Below are 17,051 nucleotides of genomic sequence, written 5' to 3'. Positions count from 1 at the left end.
GGAATCATCTAGAAATCCTCAGATCCAGACCATGACCTGTATGCTCCTAGTGATTTATCTGTTGTCACTGATGGAGAACCTGATGATAATCCTGGTGATCAGGACCAGTTCTCACCTTAAAACAACCATGTACTTCTTTCTGGGTCACCTATTATTACTAGATCTCTGCCTTCCTTCAATCCCTATGCCCAAGATACTGCAGAACTTATTAACTCATAGGTAAACCATCTCTATGTGGTACCATATAGCCCCGAGTTTTTTTCTCATATTCTCTGGGAGCACAGAAGCCTGCCTACTCCTTGCTGTGGCCTGTGATCACTCTCCTTCCATCTGTCACCCTCGGCTCAACAATGTGGTTATGAATTGGCCTCTCTGTGTCAAGATGGTGATTGCAGCATGGGCAGTGGGATTACTAAACTCCTTGACAAAGAATCTTTTCATTTACAACTTATACTTCTGTGGCCCCAGTGTCATCCCTCACTTCTGCTGTGAGCTGCCTTCACTCTTCCCTTTGTCTTGTACTGATCCAGCTGCCAATGAGGTCCTTCTTGCTGGGTCATGTACATTGCTAGGATTTGTGACTTGTCACTGGTCCTCTTATTCTAACACCATCTCTGCCTCCTAGCCATTTGTTTTTTTGAGGGTCAAGGCAAAGCCTTCCCCACCTGCTACTCCCACCACACCATGGTGCTTTTGTACTATGGTAAGGTTTTATTTAGGTACATGACCCCTCTCTTGGGTTCCATCTTGGAGCAAGTGGGCTGCATTCAGTACAGTGGGATGACATCCTCATGGAAGCCACTCATCTGCAGCCTCAAGAACCAGGAGGTGAAGGCAGCTCTGTGTAAAATGCTGAAGCAGTAAACATGCCCCTCCCTGTATGGAGGATTCGTGTTACATTTGGTCTGAAGGCAATGAGAAAAAATACTCAAGAGGATGAAGTACATAAATGGCTAATTTCGTCACTTAAGAAAATTGCCGTTTGATGAACATAACTGCTAGGGTCTGGGTAATAGAAGATTCAAGTGTGAGATGGCTTATTTTATTGTATTTGGTAAGAAAATAAACACTGAGAAATAGGCACTGTAATGGTATTGTGTGGGGAGACAGAGTCCAAACCTGCTTGTTTTGCTTAAGAGTTTTGAAAGTATAGAACTCCCAAGGGTTTTAAAAAATGAGAGTGTGAAATACTCCTCAGAGTGTAAACTAGTTACTGATTGAAGACGGTAATGAAGGAAGATTGCTTCATCCACCTGACTTGGGCGCCCCTAAAATGTTGATGTGTCTGATTAGAGTTGACTAACTTTCTGGTTGCCAGAAAGCAAAGACACAGATTGTCAAGAACTTGCCGTAACTTGTTCAAAGGAAAATAACTGTTTCAGGTGTGCTAATAATAACATTGTGAATGTCTTGCATAGAATCTGGTTGCTTGGTGACTAGAATGGGGACTTCCTTATGATCCAAGGTGATAAATGTCTGTGCTATCTCAGAATGATGTTTCACTCAACCCTGGGGATACCAAGTCAATGAGTACACTCAGCCAGGCCCATTTAGCCAAGCCTTTCCTGAACCCCTTGTCCAAGTGCCTTGACACACACACTGTTTCGAGTGACATCATTGCCCTTTTGTGTACGGGAACTATGTACTGGCCCCTCTTTCTCAGAGTGATGTGCATACGCATTTAATCAAACACATTTATTTCTTGTCCCAAAAGATATATGGGGTTGGGGGACAATAAGCTCAAAACCCAATGTGGAGGCTGGCTCACATGTTCCCTTTAATGAAATACTTACCAGGTACCATTGTCTTTCTATCCTTAAGTATTAAACAAAACATGATTTTCTTTTTATTTGGCATTTTCTTGATTTATTAAAACTTGAAGTAATAATCATTATTGGTTTGTTTTATATTTTTATTATAAACTTTTAATCTTAAGTGCATAATAAATTCCATACAATTAGTGTATAATAAATTCTATAGAATTAGTGGGGGAATGGGTAGCAGATGAACAAGAGAAATATTTTACAATTTTTAAAGATGTGAGTATAAAAAACCCACTTTTCTTAGAAAAAAGTATACTTCATCTCAAAGTATATTTCTACAATAAGTGTAATGATTATATATCAATAGAAATTACCATTTGGGTCAGTTACTCTAAAAACTGACAAGTCAGTTTTTTTTTTTTTTTTTCAAGGGAAAGGGGGGTTTTATTCAAGAGAGTGTAGTCAATCATATACCTCAGGTGGAGCATCTGGTTCTCCTCTAAGTGATCCAATTTCAAGATAGAGTAAGGACTAACAGGACTTAGGGACTTTTTTAAATAGGGAAGAGTTAATAACAGCATCATTATACACTTTCCCCCTTTCTTTGTATTTTTAAGATAAACTCTTAAAGTGGATCTGTTTAAATCCAGATTACGGGCATAGTGGAAAGGGTGGCCTTCCCCACACCAAACTCTAATAGAGGATACAAATGAGGTCATATAAATAGTTGTTAACAATATATTGTCTGCATCTTACAAACACTCCCTTCCTCATCTGCATCCTTGAGGGATGGGTCCAACGACCAATCTATACACTATCTCTCCTCCCTTAGGAGACTAGGGAAGTTACTGGCACAAGCTGGCATGCATGCTTGTCACCTACTGCAGACCCTCATGGGCCACCCCACCAGCCTTGCACGTATACCCTGGATGTATGAATTTTGTTGGTGAAAGCATGGCTTACATTCAAACTGCAACCCCTCATCTTCTCATTCTCATTGTCTCTTCTGTTGCTCTGTTATCAGTGTTTTATGATCTTGATTTATATTGTTCTTGAGTTTGCATAAATATTTGTTTTAAATTATAGTCCAGCCGGGAGAATATTAGTCTAGAAATGCTACTTGCCAGGCCTAAGAATTGTTTTAAAATCATTTTTAAATATTTTTCAATTTGATAGGGATTAGATCTAATTCTTTCATTTGTTTGCATTTATTTTTCATCATAAATAACATTTAGTGCTTTCTGAAATGTTTATTAACATTTCCTATTTTATCATCAGCATACCATTTTCTATTTTCCTACTGAATGCATTCTGTTAATTTTTTATTTGTATGAGGCATTTACTTATTTACCTATTTTTTTATTGATACACAATATTTGTACATTTATGGGGTACATGTGATATTTTGTTACATAATGTAGAATGTGCAATGATCAAGTAGGGTATTTAGGATATTCATTACCTTGAGTATTTATCATTTGTATGTAATGGAAACATTTCAAGTCTATTCTACTTCTAGCCTTTTGAAATACATACACTTTGTTGTTAACTTTAGTCACCTTATGCTAGCATAGAACATCAGAACTCATTCCTTCTATCTAAATGAATCTTTGTACCCATTAGCTAACCTCTCTTCACCCTGCCACCCAGCCCTCCCAGCCTCTATTATCCCTCCCAGTAACTATTATTCTGCTCTCTATCTCCATGAGATCAACTTTTTAAGCTCCCACATTTGAATGAGAACATGTGATACTTGTCTTTTTGTGCGTGGCTTATTTCACTTAATATAATGATCTCCAGTTCCATCCATGTTGCTGCAAATGACAGGATTTCATTCTTTTTTGTGGCTGAATAGTATTCCATTGTGTATGCATGCCATATTTTCTTATCTAGTCATTCATCGGTGGACACTTAGGTTGATTCCATGTATTGGCTATTGTAAATAGTGCTGCAATAAGCATGGGGGTGCAGGTATCCCTTTGATATATTGATTTCCTCTCCTTTGGATAAATCTCCATTGGCAGGATTGTTGGATTGTATGGTAGTGCTATTTTCAGTTTTTTGAGGTGACTCCATAATGGCTGCACTAATTGACATTCACATCAAAAATGTGTAAGAGTTCACTTTACTCTGCATCCTCACCAGCATTTGTTATTTTTTGTCTTTTTAATAATAGTCATTCTAACTGAAGTAAGATGATATCTCATTGTGGTTTTGATTTGTGTTTCCATGATGATTGGTGATGCTGGAAAGCCCCAAAGCATCATTCAAGCCCCTTTCTACATCTTTGCTAAACTCAGAATGTCTAGGACAAGATGGTGAGCTCTATAGTTCTTGACTTTAAGGCCCAAACCTAAGTACAAAAGGCTTGGAACTAAACGTCTGAAACAATTTCATCTGAAGTATCCTGTTTGTTCGTATATGTGTACTCTTAATGGCCAAATCTTGTCCCAGAGAGTGAGGACAGGCTGAGGCGACGGCAGACACAAGAGTCCACATGAGATGGGACTTCATGTGCAGGTGCTTTCCACTGAAAATTATCTGCTTCCTGACCTGGTGGCCTGCACTGTGCTGTCAGGAGCTCTGGAAGGTGACTTTTTGCTTCTATACATTTTGCCACAAGACTATTTTTCCCCCATTTTTTCTTGAGGACTCCAGTCCCCTCTCGATCTTTATTTTTAACTATAAATGCTATCGTGTTACAATTTACAAAATTGTGTGTACAGTGCAAAGAATAAAAATACATCAATCAACTGTGTATTCATCCCCTGACTGAAGCAACAGAATACTTCCAGAGCCTTAGAAGCCCTCTGTGTGACCTCCATTATATTGCTGTCTCCCTCTCCCAGAGGTGACCATTGTCCCAAATTGCACAGTACTCATTTCCTTGCTTCTATTTATAGTTTACCACTTATTTGTTATCCCTAAATAAGATTGTTGAGCTTTTCTTATTTTTGAAATTCATATAACTAGAATCATATCATATGTTTTCTACTATGATTTGCTTCTTTCACTGAACAGTATTTCTTCTCGTGTTTTGAGATGTCTTTGTAAGCAACATATGGCTGCATTTTGATTATGTTATCCAGTCTTAAAATTATTTTCTTTTAAGAGGAGAGTTTCATCAATAATCATTATAATAATTATTAATGTATTCATGCTGGACACGGTGGCTCACACCTGTAATCCCAGCACTTTGGGAGGCTGAGGCGGGTGGATCACCTGAGGTCAGCGGTTCGAGACCAGCCTGGCCAACATGGTGAAACCCCATCTCTACTAAAAACACAAAAATTAGCCAGGCGTAGTGGCATACACCTGTAATCCCAGCTACTCGGGAGGCTAAGGCAGGAGAATTGCTTGAACCTGGGAGGTGGAGGTTGCAGTGAGCTGAGATTGCACCACTGCACTCCAGCCTGGGCGACAGAGTGAGACTTCATCTCAAATAATAATGATAATAATAATAATTATTATTATTATTGGTGTATTCAGATCCGTTTCTATTGTTCCCACACCTTCATCTTCCTTTTCTTTCTGGCTCTTTTTCCTATTCCATTTTTCTCTTTGCTTGTCTCTTCTTTTATTGGCTATGCTATCCTTTTTATTATACTAACATCAGCTAACAAAGTCTAAAGTTAGCATCTTTATCCTCTTCCAAGCCAATATAAAGGCTTTAAGACACTTTAAATCAAAACGTCAATTTATATGCTATTTCAATCCAGTATTTTAGTTCTTTCCTTTTCCTCCACACATTAGACATTTTTATTAGTATTTTAGTTATACAGTCAGCTTTTGTTTAGGTTTACTCAAATGTTTACCACACCTTTGCTTACCTTTTTTCCTGAAAATAATGATTGTTTTTCTACAGCATTATGCACAGGATGCTTAAGAAATGTAACTTACCAAAAGTTATACATTCCCCTTTTAAATGAAAGGGGAATTTCATCATTTCCTCATGCAATTTTAACATAAAAATATGGATAGTACCTAACAGGTAGTTTTTTAAAATCCCCTCCCCCTCTGCCCTCTAGCAGCCTACAGTGTCTGTCATTCCTATATTTATGTCCATATGCTCAATATTTAGCTCCCACTTAGAAGTGAGAACATGTGACATGTGATTTTCTGTTCTTGCGTTAATTTGCTTAGGATTATGGCCTCCAGCTCCATCCATGTTGCTGCAAAGGACATGATTTCATTCCTTTTTATGGCTGCTTAGTGTTCCATGGTGTATATGCATTATATTTTCCTTATCCAATACCTAGGTGATAGGATCCATACTCCAAACCTCAGCATCATGAAATACTCTTATGTAACAAATCTGTACATTTACCCTCTGTATGTAAAATAAAAATTGAAACAAACAAAAAAAATTCCCCATTCTCCTCTCTGTACAGCCCCTGGTAACCGCTATTCTACCTCTGTCTCTATGAATTTGACTACTTTAAGAATCTCATATAAAAGGAGCCATGTAATTAAAAAAATACAAACAAAATAAGATATAACTTCCTTGCCTTTATGACTTATAATACACTGTGAAACCAAACCAAACTTACAAATTAAACATACACAATATTACAAAACTTATGAAACTCAAATTAACTACATCAATGGGATGGATACCATCACTTTCTGTTACAAAAGTGTCTATGTTAGCTTTAATAATACAAGGCTGTACCTTCTTGCTTTATATTACATTGGTCAATTTTATTCATTTGATTCTAAGCATAACAGATGACCATTTGAGTCAGTGTCATTATTGTTTTTCTTTTTAACAACTGACTCTTTTTATATGCCATTTGCTGTTTTATAAAACAATTTAATGGCATTTCAGTAAAATACTGAAAATAATATTGTTTAATGAAAAGTCTTTCGTTTGCATCTAATAATGCAGTTATTGCTAATTACCTTTATTTTTACACAGCACTTTGAAGTCTTTCAGTCTCCACCTAGCCCAAGAAATAATTAGGCTTCAACATTGGCTCTCATTTGCCATAACAATTAAAATGGCCTATTACTGTGGAAAGGTCTTTTAACTGTAAATATCTCTGCAAAAGAGAGCCACTTTCTAACTAGTAACTGGTAACATAATTAAACAAGAATAAACCAGTGAGAGAGGATGGCTGTAGTATTTCTACATTTGAACATGCCAAACTCATAGCAGCCAGGTAGCTGAAAACATCATATTTAACTTCCATTGTTATTTCTTCTCTGACCTGTAGGTTATTTGAACGTTTATTACTTATTTTCCAAACATTTAATGTTTTTCTAGGTATCCTTTTAAAACTGATTTCTACTAAAATTAGAGAACATCATGTTCCATACGATTTCAATCTTTTGAAATTTGTTGAGGTTTTTTAGGTCCTGGTATATGGTGACTTTAGAAAATGTTTCATGTACATACGAAAAGAGTGAGTAGTTGAGGGGTACAATGATTTATACAAGGAAGTCAAGATACTCATGCGTTTTTTTTTTTTTTTTTTTGAGACAGTTCTCACTCTGTCTATCAACCAAGCTGGAGTGGAGTGGTGGCATCTCGGTTCACTGCAACCTCCACCTCCCGGGTTCAAATGTTCCTCATGCCTCAGCCTCCTGAGTAGCTGGGACTACAGGCACGTGGCATTACGCGCAGCTATTTTTTTATTTTTTATTTTTAGTAGAGATGGGGTTCCGCCATGTTGGCCAGCTGGTCTCAAACTCCTGTCCTCAAGCAATTCACCCAAAGTGCTGGGATTACAGGCATGAGCCACCGCGCCCAGCCATTGGTCTACTTTTTCTATCAGCTGGACTCAGTTCTTGACCATGGTCTGCTCCACATGTCTTTCAGGGGCCTGGGCTGAAGGTGCAGTGCCTACCTGGGGCATATGCTTTTCATCATGGAGGCTGGAAATTCTCAGAAAGATAAATGGAAACATGCAACATCTCTTAAAGCCTAGATTCAGAGCAGGCAGTCCACTACTTCTGCTTATATTCCACTAACCATGGTAAGTCACATGGCCAAGCCCAACTGCAATGAGATGGGAAGTGTATTTCTCCTATGGGTCAGGGGAAGTAGTGGATATTTGCCAAACAATGATCTAATCTGTAACATGTGCTTACAAATTTAGAAGTGCTTATGTTCTTGTTGGATTGACTCTTTTATCATTATTAAATGTATCTTATTATCTCTACTAATTTTTGAGTAAATCTATTTTGATATTAATATAGTTATAACAACTTTCTTGTTGTTAGTGTTTGCTTGGAATATATTTTACATTATTTTACTGCCAATATAAGTGTCTTCATTTTTTGGAGATTTATTTTGTCTTTTTTTTCCCTTCAACTTTTAAGTTCAGGGATACATGTGCAGGATGTGTAGCTGTGTTACATAGTTAAACATGTGCCATGGTGGTTTGCTGCACAAATCATCCTATCACCTAGGTATTAAGTCTAGCATGCATTAGATATTCTTCCTGATGCTCTCCCCACCCCACCCACCACTCCAACAGGCCCTAGTGACCCACAATGTAGTGCCCCACATTGTAGTTCCCCACAATGTGTCCACGTGTTCTCATCATTCAGCTCCCACTTGTAAGTGAGGAAAGGCAGTGTTTGGTTTTCTGTTCCTGTGTTATTTTGCTGAGGATAATGGCTTCCAACTCCATCCATGTCCCTGCAAAGGACATGATCTCATTCTTTTTTATGGCTGCATAGTATTCCATGGTGTATATGTACCACATTTTCTTTATCCAGTCTTTATACAGTCACTAATGGGCATTTAGGTTGATTCCATGTCTTTGCTGTTATGAACAGTGCTGCAGTGAACATACATGTGCATGTGTCTTTATGGCAGAATGATTTATATTCCTTTGGGTATATACCCAGTAATGGGATTGCTGGGTCAAATGGTATTTCTGCTTCTAGGTCTTTGAGGAACTGCCACATTGTGTTCCACAATGATTAACTAATTTACATTCCCACCAACAGTGTAAAAGTGTTCCTTTTTCTCTGCAACCTCACCAGCATCTGTTGATTGACTTTAATAACAGCCATTCTGACTGGCATGAGATGGTATCTCATTGTGGTTTTGATTTGCATTTCTCTAATTATCAGTGATGTTGAGCATTTTTTCATACGTTTTTCGGCCGCATGTATGTCTTCTTTTGAGAAGTGTCTGCTCATGTCCTTTGCCTACTTTTTAATAGGGTTGTTTCTTTTTCTCTTGTAAGTTTGTTTAAGTTCCTTGTAGACTCTGGATATTAGACCTTTGTCAGATGGATAGACTGCAAAATTTTCACCTATTCTGTAGGTTGTCTGTTCACTCTGATGATAGTTTCTTTTGCTGTGCAGAAGCTCTTTAGTTTAATTAGATTCCATTTGTCAATTTTTGCTTTAGTTGCAATTGCTTTTGCCATTTTTGTCAAGAAATCTTTGCCTGTGTTTATGTCCTGAATGTTACTGTCTAGATTTTCTTCTAGTTTTTATAGTTTTTGGTTTTACTTTTAAGCCTTTAATCTATCTTGAGTTAATTTTTGTATACAGTGTAAGAAATGGGTCCAGTTTCAATTTTCTGTGTATGACTAGCCAGTTGTCCCAGAATCATTTATTAAATAGGAAATCCATTCCTCATTGGTGGTTTTTGTTAGATTTGTCGAAGATCAGATGGTTGTAGATGTGCGGTCTTATTTCTGAGTTCTCTATTCTGTTCCATTGGCCTATGTGTCCATTCTTGTACCAGTACCATGCTATTCTGGTTACTGTAGCCTTGCAGTATAGTTTGAAGTAAGATAGCATGATGCCTCCAGCTTTGTTCTTTTTGCTTAGGACTGTCTTGGCTATCTGAGCTCTTTTTGCTTCCATGTTAATTTTAAAATAGTTTTTTTCTAATTCTATGAAGAATGTCAATGGCAGTTTAATGGGACAAGCATTGAACCTATACATTACTATGGGCAGTATAGCCATTTTCACAATATTGACTTTTCCTATTCATGAACATGAAATGTTTTTCCACTTGCTTGGGTCTTCTCTGATTTTCTTGAGCAATGGTTTGTAGTTCTCCTTGAAGAGGTCCTTCACTTCCCTTCCTGGCTGTATTCCTAGGTATTTTATTCTTTTTGTAGCAATTGTGAATGGGAGTTCATTCATGATTTGGCTCTCTGCTTGCCTGTTATTTGTGTATAGGAACACTAGCAATTTTTGCACATTGATTTTGTATCCTGAGACTTTGCTGAAGTTGCTTATCAGCTTATGAAGCTTTTGGGCTGAGATGACTGGGTTTTCTAGATAAAAGATCATGTCATCTGCAAACAAAGATAGTTTGACTTCCTCTCTTCCTATTTGAGTATCCTTTATTTCTTTCTCTTGCCTGATTGCCCTGGCCAGAACTTCTAATACTATGTTTAATAGGAGTGATGAGGGAGGGCAACCTTGTCTTGTGCTGGTTTGCAAGAAGGGAATGCTTCCTGCTTTTGCCCATTCAGTATGATATTGGTTGTGGGTCTGTCATATATGGCTCTTATTATTTTGAGGTATGTTCCTTCAAAACCTAGGTTATTGAGTTTTCTTTTTAATAAGAAGGGATGAATTTTATCAAAGGTTTTTTCTGCATCTATTGAGATAATCATGTGGTTCTTGTCTCTAGTTCTGATTATGTGATGGATCACATTTATTGATTTTTGCATGTTGAACTAACCTTGCATCCTGGGAAAGAAGGTGACTTGATCGTGGCAGACAAGCTTTTTGATGTGCTAGTGGATTTGGTTTGCCAGTATTTTGCTGAGAATTTTTGCATTGATATTAATCAAGAACATTGACCTGAAGTTTTCATTTTCTTGTTGTATCTCTACCCGGTTTTGGTATCAGGATGATGCTGCCCTCATAGAATGAGTTAGGGAGGAGTCCTTTCTTTTCAATTGTTTGGAATAGTCTCAGTAGAAATGTCACTAGCTCTTCTTTATACCATCTGGTACAATTCAGCTGTAAATCTGTCTGGTACGGGGCTTTTTTTGTTGGTAGGCTATTTATTACTGTCTCAATTTCAGAACTTGTTATTGGTGTATTCACATATTCAATTTTTTCCTAGTTCACTCTTGGGAGGGTGTATGTCTCCAGGAATTCACCAATTTTTTTCTAGACTTTCTAGTTTATGTGCATAGAGGTGTTTATAGTTTTCTCTGATGGCTGTTTGTATTTCTGTGGGGTCAGTGGGGACATTCCCCTTATCATTTCTGATTGTGTTTCTTTGATTCTTCCCTCTTTTCTTCTTTATTAGTCTAGCTAGAGTCTGTTTTATTAATGTTTTGAAAAAACCAGCTCCTGGATTCGTTGATATTTTGAAGGGCTTTTCTTGTCTCTGTCTCCTTCAGTCCAGCTCTGATCTTGGTTACTTCATGTTTTCTGCTAGCTTTGGGGTTTGTTTGCTTTTGGTTCTCTAGTTCTTTTAGTTGACATGTTAGGTTGTTAACTTGAGATCTTTCTAGCTTTTTGATGTGAGTATTTAGTGCTGTAAATTTCCTTCTTAACACTGCTTTAGCTGTGTCTCAGAGATTCTAGTACATTGTCTCTTTGTTCTCATTAGTTTCAAATAACTTCTTGAATTCTACCTTAGTTTCATTACTTACTCAAGGGTTATTCAGGAGCAGGTTGTTCAATTTTCCATGTAGTCATGCAGTTTTGAGTGAATTTCTTAATCTTGAGTTCTAATTTGATTGCACTGTGGCATGACAGAATGTCATGATTTCAATTCTTTTGCATTTGTTGAGGAGTGTTTTACTTCCAATTATGTGATCAATTTCAGAGTAACTGTCATCTGGCAATGATAAGAATGTACATTCTGTTGTTTTGGGTGGAAAGTTCTGTAGCTATGTCTCAGGTTCACTTGACCCAGAGTTGATTTCAGGTCCTGAATATCTTTGTTAATTTTCTGTTTCAATTATCTATCTACTATTGACAATGGAGTGTTAAAGTCTGTCACTATTATTGTGTGGCAGTCTAAGTGCCTTTGTAGGTCTTTAAGAGCTTGCTTTATGAATCTGGATGGTCCTGTATTGGGTACCTGTATATTTAGAATAGTTAGCTCTTCTTATTGAATTGAACCCTTTACCATTATGTAATACCCTTCTTTGTCTTTTTTGATTTTTGTTGGTTAAAATCTGTTTCATCAGAAATTAAGATTCTAACCCTTACTCCTTTCTGTTTTCCATTTGCTTGGTAAATTTTCCTCCATCCCTTTATTTTGAGTGTACGCATGTCTTTGCACTTGAGATGGTCTCTTGAAGGCAGCATACCAATGGGTCTTGGATCTTTATCCAGCTTGCCATTCTGTGTCATTTAATTGGGGCATCTAGTCCATTTACATTTAAGGTTAGTATTATTATATGTAAATTTGATCCTGTCATCATGATGCTTGCTGTTTGTTTTGCAGACTTGTTAATGTAGTTGCTTCACAGTGTCACTGGTCTGTATACTTCAGAGTGTTTTTGTAGTGGCTGCAAATAATTTTTCCTTTCCATATTTAGTGCTTCCTTCAGGAGCTCTTGCAAGGCAGGCCTGGTGGTGACGAATTCCCTCAGATTTGCTTGCCTGAAAAGGACTTTATGTCTCCTTCACTTATGAAGCTTAGTTTGGCTGGATATGAAATTCTGGGTTGGAAATTCTTTTCTTTAAGAATGTTGAATATTGGCCACTAATCTTTTCTGGCCTATAGGGTTTTCACTGAAAGGTCCACTGTTAGTCTGATGGGCTTCCCTGTGTAGGTGACCTGGTCTTTCTCTCTGATTGCCCTTAACATTTTTTTCTTTCATTTTGACCTTGGTGAATCTGATAATTATGTGTCTTAGGGTTTATCTTCTCATGGAGTATCTTATTGGGTTCTCTGGATTTCTCGAATTTGAATGTGGGTCTGTCTTGCTAGGTTGGGGAAGTTCTCCTAGATGATATAGTGAAGTATATTTTCCAACTTGGTTCCATTCTCCTTGTCTCTTTCAGGTACCCTAATCAGTCACAAGCTCGGTCTTTTTACAACATGGTTCTCAGAGGTTTTGTTAACTTCTTTTCATTCTTTTTTCTCTATTCTTGTCTGCCTTATTTCGGCAAAATAGTCTTCAAGCTCTGAGATTCTTTCCTCCATTTGATCTATTCTGCTATTAATACTTGCGACTGCATCGTGAATTTCTCGTGTTGTGTTTTTCAGCTCCATCAGGTCTTTTATTTTTTATTTTTTTTTGAGATGGAGTTTCACTCCTTCACCCAGGCTGGAGTGCAGTGGCACGATCTCAGCTCACTGCAACTTTTGCCTTCTGGTTTCAAGTGATTCTCCTGCCTCAGCCTCCCACCACATCTGGCTAAGTTTTGTACTTTTAGTAGAGATGGGGTTTCACCATGTTGGCCAGGCTGTTCTTAAACTCCTGACCTTGTGATCCGCCCACCTTAGCCTCCCAATGTGCTGGGATTACAGACATGAGCCACTGTGCCTGGCCCATCAGGTAATTTATATTCCCCTCCAAACTGGCTATTCTGGCTATTATCTCCTGTATTGTTCTATCATGATTCTTAGCTTCTTTGCATTGGGTTAGAACATGCTCCTTTAGCTCAGCAAAGTTTGTTATTAGCCACCTTCTGAAGCCTACTTCTATCAATCCAACCATTTCTGCCTCAGCCCAGTTCTGTGCCCTTGCTGGAGAAGTGCTGCACTCATTTGGAGGAAAAGAGGCACTATAGCTTTTTGAGTTTTCAACTTTTTCCATTGATTCCTTCTTATCGTCATGGGCTTATCTAACTTTGATCTTTGAGGTTGCTGACCTTTGAATGGGGTTTTTGTTAGGTCTTTTTTGGTGATGTTTTTGTTTTCTGTTTGTTTTTCTTTTACCAGTCAGGCTACTTTACCATAGGGCTGCTGCAGTTTGCTGGAGGTCTGCTCCAGGCCCCAGTTGCCTTGTTTTTTCTTATACCTGGAGGCATCACTAGTGAAGTCTGTGAAACTTCAAAGATGGCAGCCTGCTCTTTTCTCTGGAAGCTCTGTTCCACAGTGAGTAGGCACCTGTTGCTGCCACAGTGTGCCTGTAGGAGGTGTCTGGAGGCCCCTGTTGGGAGGTCTCACCCAGTCAGGAGGAACAGGATCAGGCAGCCGCTCAAAGAAGCAGTCTGGCTGCTTTTTGGTAGACCAGGTATGCTGCCTTTGAGTGGGATCCCTTCCTCATCTGAACAATTTGTTTTCTCCAAAGCTGGCAGGCTGGAACTGCTGAGTCTACTGAACCACAGAGATCCAAACTCCCTTCCCCACCAGGAACTTGGACCTGTCTCAGGCAGATTCCAGCCCCTGCCATTGGCTGGCTGGAATTTTAACTGCTTTACTTCCTGGGTTCAGTCCCCTTCCTAGGGATACATAGGGATGGATTTCTCACCTTGCCTGGAATCCTGGAGCTGGAATATGTAAAACTCCTGGGTCTCTGTGTGTGCCTGAGTGGTTGCCCGGCCAAGACTCCACACAGCTCTGTGTATCAGAGTTGAGGCCCTGGTGGCATAGACTTATGAGGGAATCTCCTGATCTGTGGGTTGCAAAGATATGTGGGAGAAGCGAGGTTTCTCAGGCAGGGTTGCACTATCACTCACCATTTCCCTTGGCTGGGAGTGGGGGTCCCTTTGGCTCTGTGCTGCTCCTAGGTGGGCTGCCACCACCTCCCCAACTTTTCTTTGTTCTCCATTTGTTGAGTGGTTTGCCTAGTCAGTCTCAGTGCAAGAACCTGTATATTTCAGTTGAAGGTGCTGAATTCACTCTCCCCTTTTCATTCCTCTCTGTGAGTGCCACGGACCACAGCTGCTTCTAATCAGCCATCTTAGATCCAGCTAAATATGTTTCCTATAAGTAACTTATAGTTGGGTTTTATTTTTTAATGCAATATGACAATATATAACTTTTAACTGAAATGTTTAGTCAATTTACACTTAATGCAATTATTCATATATTCTGATATAAATTTAGCATCTGACTATAAGTCCCATTTGTGCTATCTAGTTTTTTTCTCTCCTTTCTTGTCTTCTTCTGAATTTACTAAGAAATTTTATTATCCCATTTTTCTTCTACACTTAGTAAATATACTTCTTCCACTGTTTTTACTGGTGGTTCTAGAGCTTACAGCATGTCTTATTGTAGCCTAATATAAAGTCGTACTCTTGCTAACTTCCAAAGTGCAAGGACCTTACAAATGTTTAACTCCATTTCTCCTTCCAGCCTTTTGTGTTATGGCTGGCATATATTTAAATTATATATCTGTATCTATTTATGTATTTAATATATACAGAGAATATATAATTAATTTCATATATTTTAATAATATATTTAAATATATGTTAAATGTATTTTTAAATTAAAATATTGCATTTTAAAATAATAAATATTAAAAATATATTTAATTATATATATATAGAATATATGTATTTAAAATCTATATATATATTTCTTTTTTTTTCAATGTTCAGTTTCCTTTAATGACCCCCATCTCCCTGAAGGGCAGGTGCAGGCAGCTAGGCAATGGCAAGAGATGTTCACTTGAAGATCTTGCTCTGATTGAAGACTTTGCCCACATGCTGGAAGGCCCCCTCCCAGGAAAAGTACTCTCGAACCAGCGTCTGGGTCTCCTGGCTGCAGGATCCAGTTTCCACCATGTGTATGACTTATAGTCCACCTGCCAATCTGGACTCAGCGGAAAGGCAAGCTCCTGGCCTCGGAAGACCCAGACTCCAGAAATGGAGCTGCTATTGTTGGTTCCAAAGAGGATGACACTGGCGAAGTCATTCTTCCTCAGCTTGTCCAGTCGCTGGAACATTCCAGTGATGAGATTGCAGCTCATGAAGGTCTGAGTGAGTTCTTCAGGGAAGCGATACTCTTGAGTACCACAGGGACCAGCTGTCCTTATCAAAGTGCTCCCAGAAATATGGCAGTGCCACAGAGAGTGTGTGCTCATTAGAGTACTTGCGTTTAAATTCATCCAACACAAAGGCACTCTTGGGCAAGTGAGCGAAGGGGTCCTTGGCCTTGGGCTCAGCAGCCAGCGCCTGCTTACATTCATCCATCTCCTCCTCAGGAGCAGGGGCAGCCGCCTTTTTCTCCTCCTTCCGCTCAGCCTGGGGCTTCTGCTTCTCTTCCTGTAAACCCTTCTCTTTCCGCGGTGTATCTTTTTTAGGCTGGGTCTCTGCAAACGTTTTAGCATCAAACTGGGCCATCCTCTCACACAGCTTCACTTCCCCCAAGACAGCCCGGAAGTGGGGTTGATTAATACAGGTGAGGAACCAGCGGTTGGTATTGGGAGAGGCCTGGCGGAAAGAAGGCTCTAGGACCTGCTTATAGAGACACAACAGGGTGCAGACAACTGTGATGTCAGCCAATGTCACTCGTTCGCCCACCAGAAAAGTCCTCGTCTTCAAGTGAGCATCCAGCAGCCCCAAAATTCGCCTCACTTCCTCCTCTGCATTCTCAGTGGCCTGTTTGTTGTGGTGCATGATGCCCAAGGTGAGGAATACCCAGGTACTGGCTGGGGGCACTATATCGGAATCAGCAAAGCTCACCCACTGCACCACCTGGGCTGCTGCCTCTGGAGTACTTCCCCGCAGCGCCTCATTGCTCACATAGTAGGCAATGGCGCTGCTCTCAAACACACAGAATCCATCCTCACCCAGAACCTTGCTGCCAGGAAATTTGCGGAGAAATTCAGGGGTGCGGTTGGTTTGGCCAAAATGGAAGTGGGGTGGTGCGGAGAGCACGCGGACCTGAGCCCCGCTGTACTGAGCAGGGATGAGAGCCTTGAAGGCCCTCCAGTTTTCAGGATAGGTATACAGGGTCCCAGCCGCCATGGTGATTCAGCAAAGTAAAAGCTTATATATATATATACACACACACACACACACACACACACATCAAACATGCAAGATGTTATTCTTGTTTAATACATATATAGATATCTACGTAGATATATATCTATATATAGATATATATAGATATATATTCTAATACAACTGTATTTTATATATATATAGATCTATATATAGATCTATATCTATATTCTTATATATGTGCAAATGTGTGTGTGTGTGTGTGTGTGGAGATTTATTACAGGAAAGCCAAGAAGCCCCACAATCTGCTGTCTACAAGCTGGAGAATCAGGAAAGCTGGTCATGTAATTGAGTTCAAGTTCAAAGGCCTGAGAACCAGGGGAGTTGGTATCATGAGTTCCAATCCAAGTCCAAAGGCCTTGAGAACCACAATCCCTGAGGTCCAGTGGCAGGAGAGACAGATGTCCCTGTTCTAACAGAAACAAATTT

General features: G+C 39.2%; 1 protein-coding gene across 1 annotated transcript; it reads right to left on the bottom strand.

The window, feature by feature from the left end:
* Positions 1-15,193: 15,193 nt before the first annotated feature.
* LOC101005877 (elongation factor 1-gamma-like) lies at positions 15,194-16,613 on the bottom strand. Its single transcript, XM_031650443.1, is given in 3 exon segments — positions 15,194-15,379; positions 15,382-15,619; positions 15,621-16,613. Coding segments are annotated over 3 exon segments (1,302 nt in total). The 5' UTR covers positions 16,584-16,613; the 3' UTR covers positions 15,194-15,278.
* Between the last annotated feature and the right edge of the window lie 438 nt (positions 16,614-17,051).

Source organism: Papio anubis, chromosome 9, assembly GCF_008728515.1.
Source record: "Papio anubis isolate 15944 chromosome 9, Panubis1.0, whole genome shotgun sequence".
NCBI classification, from domain to species: Eukaryota; Metazoa; Chordata; class Mammalia; order Primates; family Cercopithecidae; genus Papio; species Papio anubis.
Note: the sequence above shows the minus strand (reverse complement) of the source record. Positions and strands in the feature narration are given on the sequence as shown.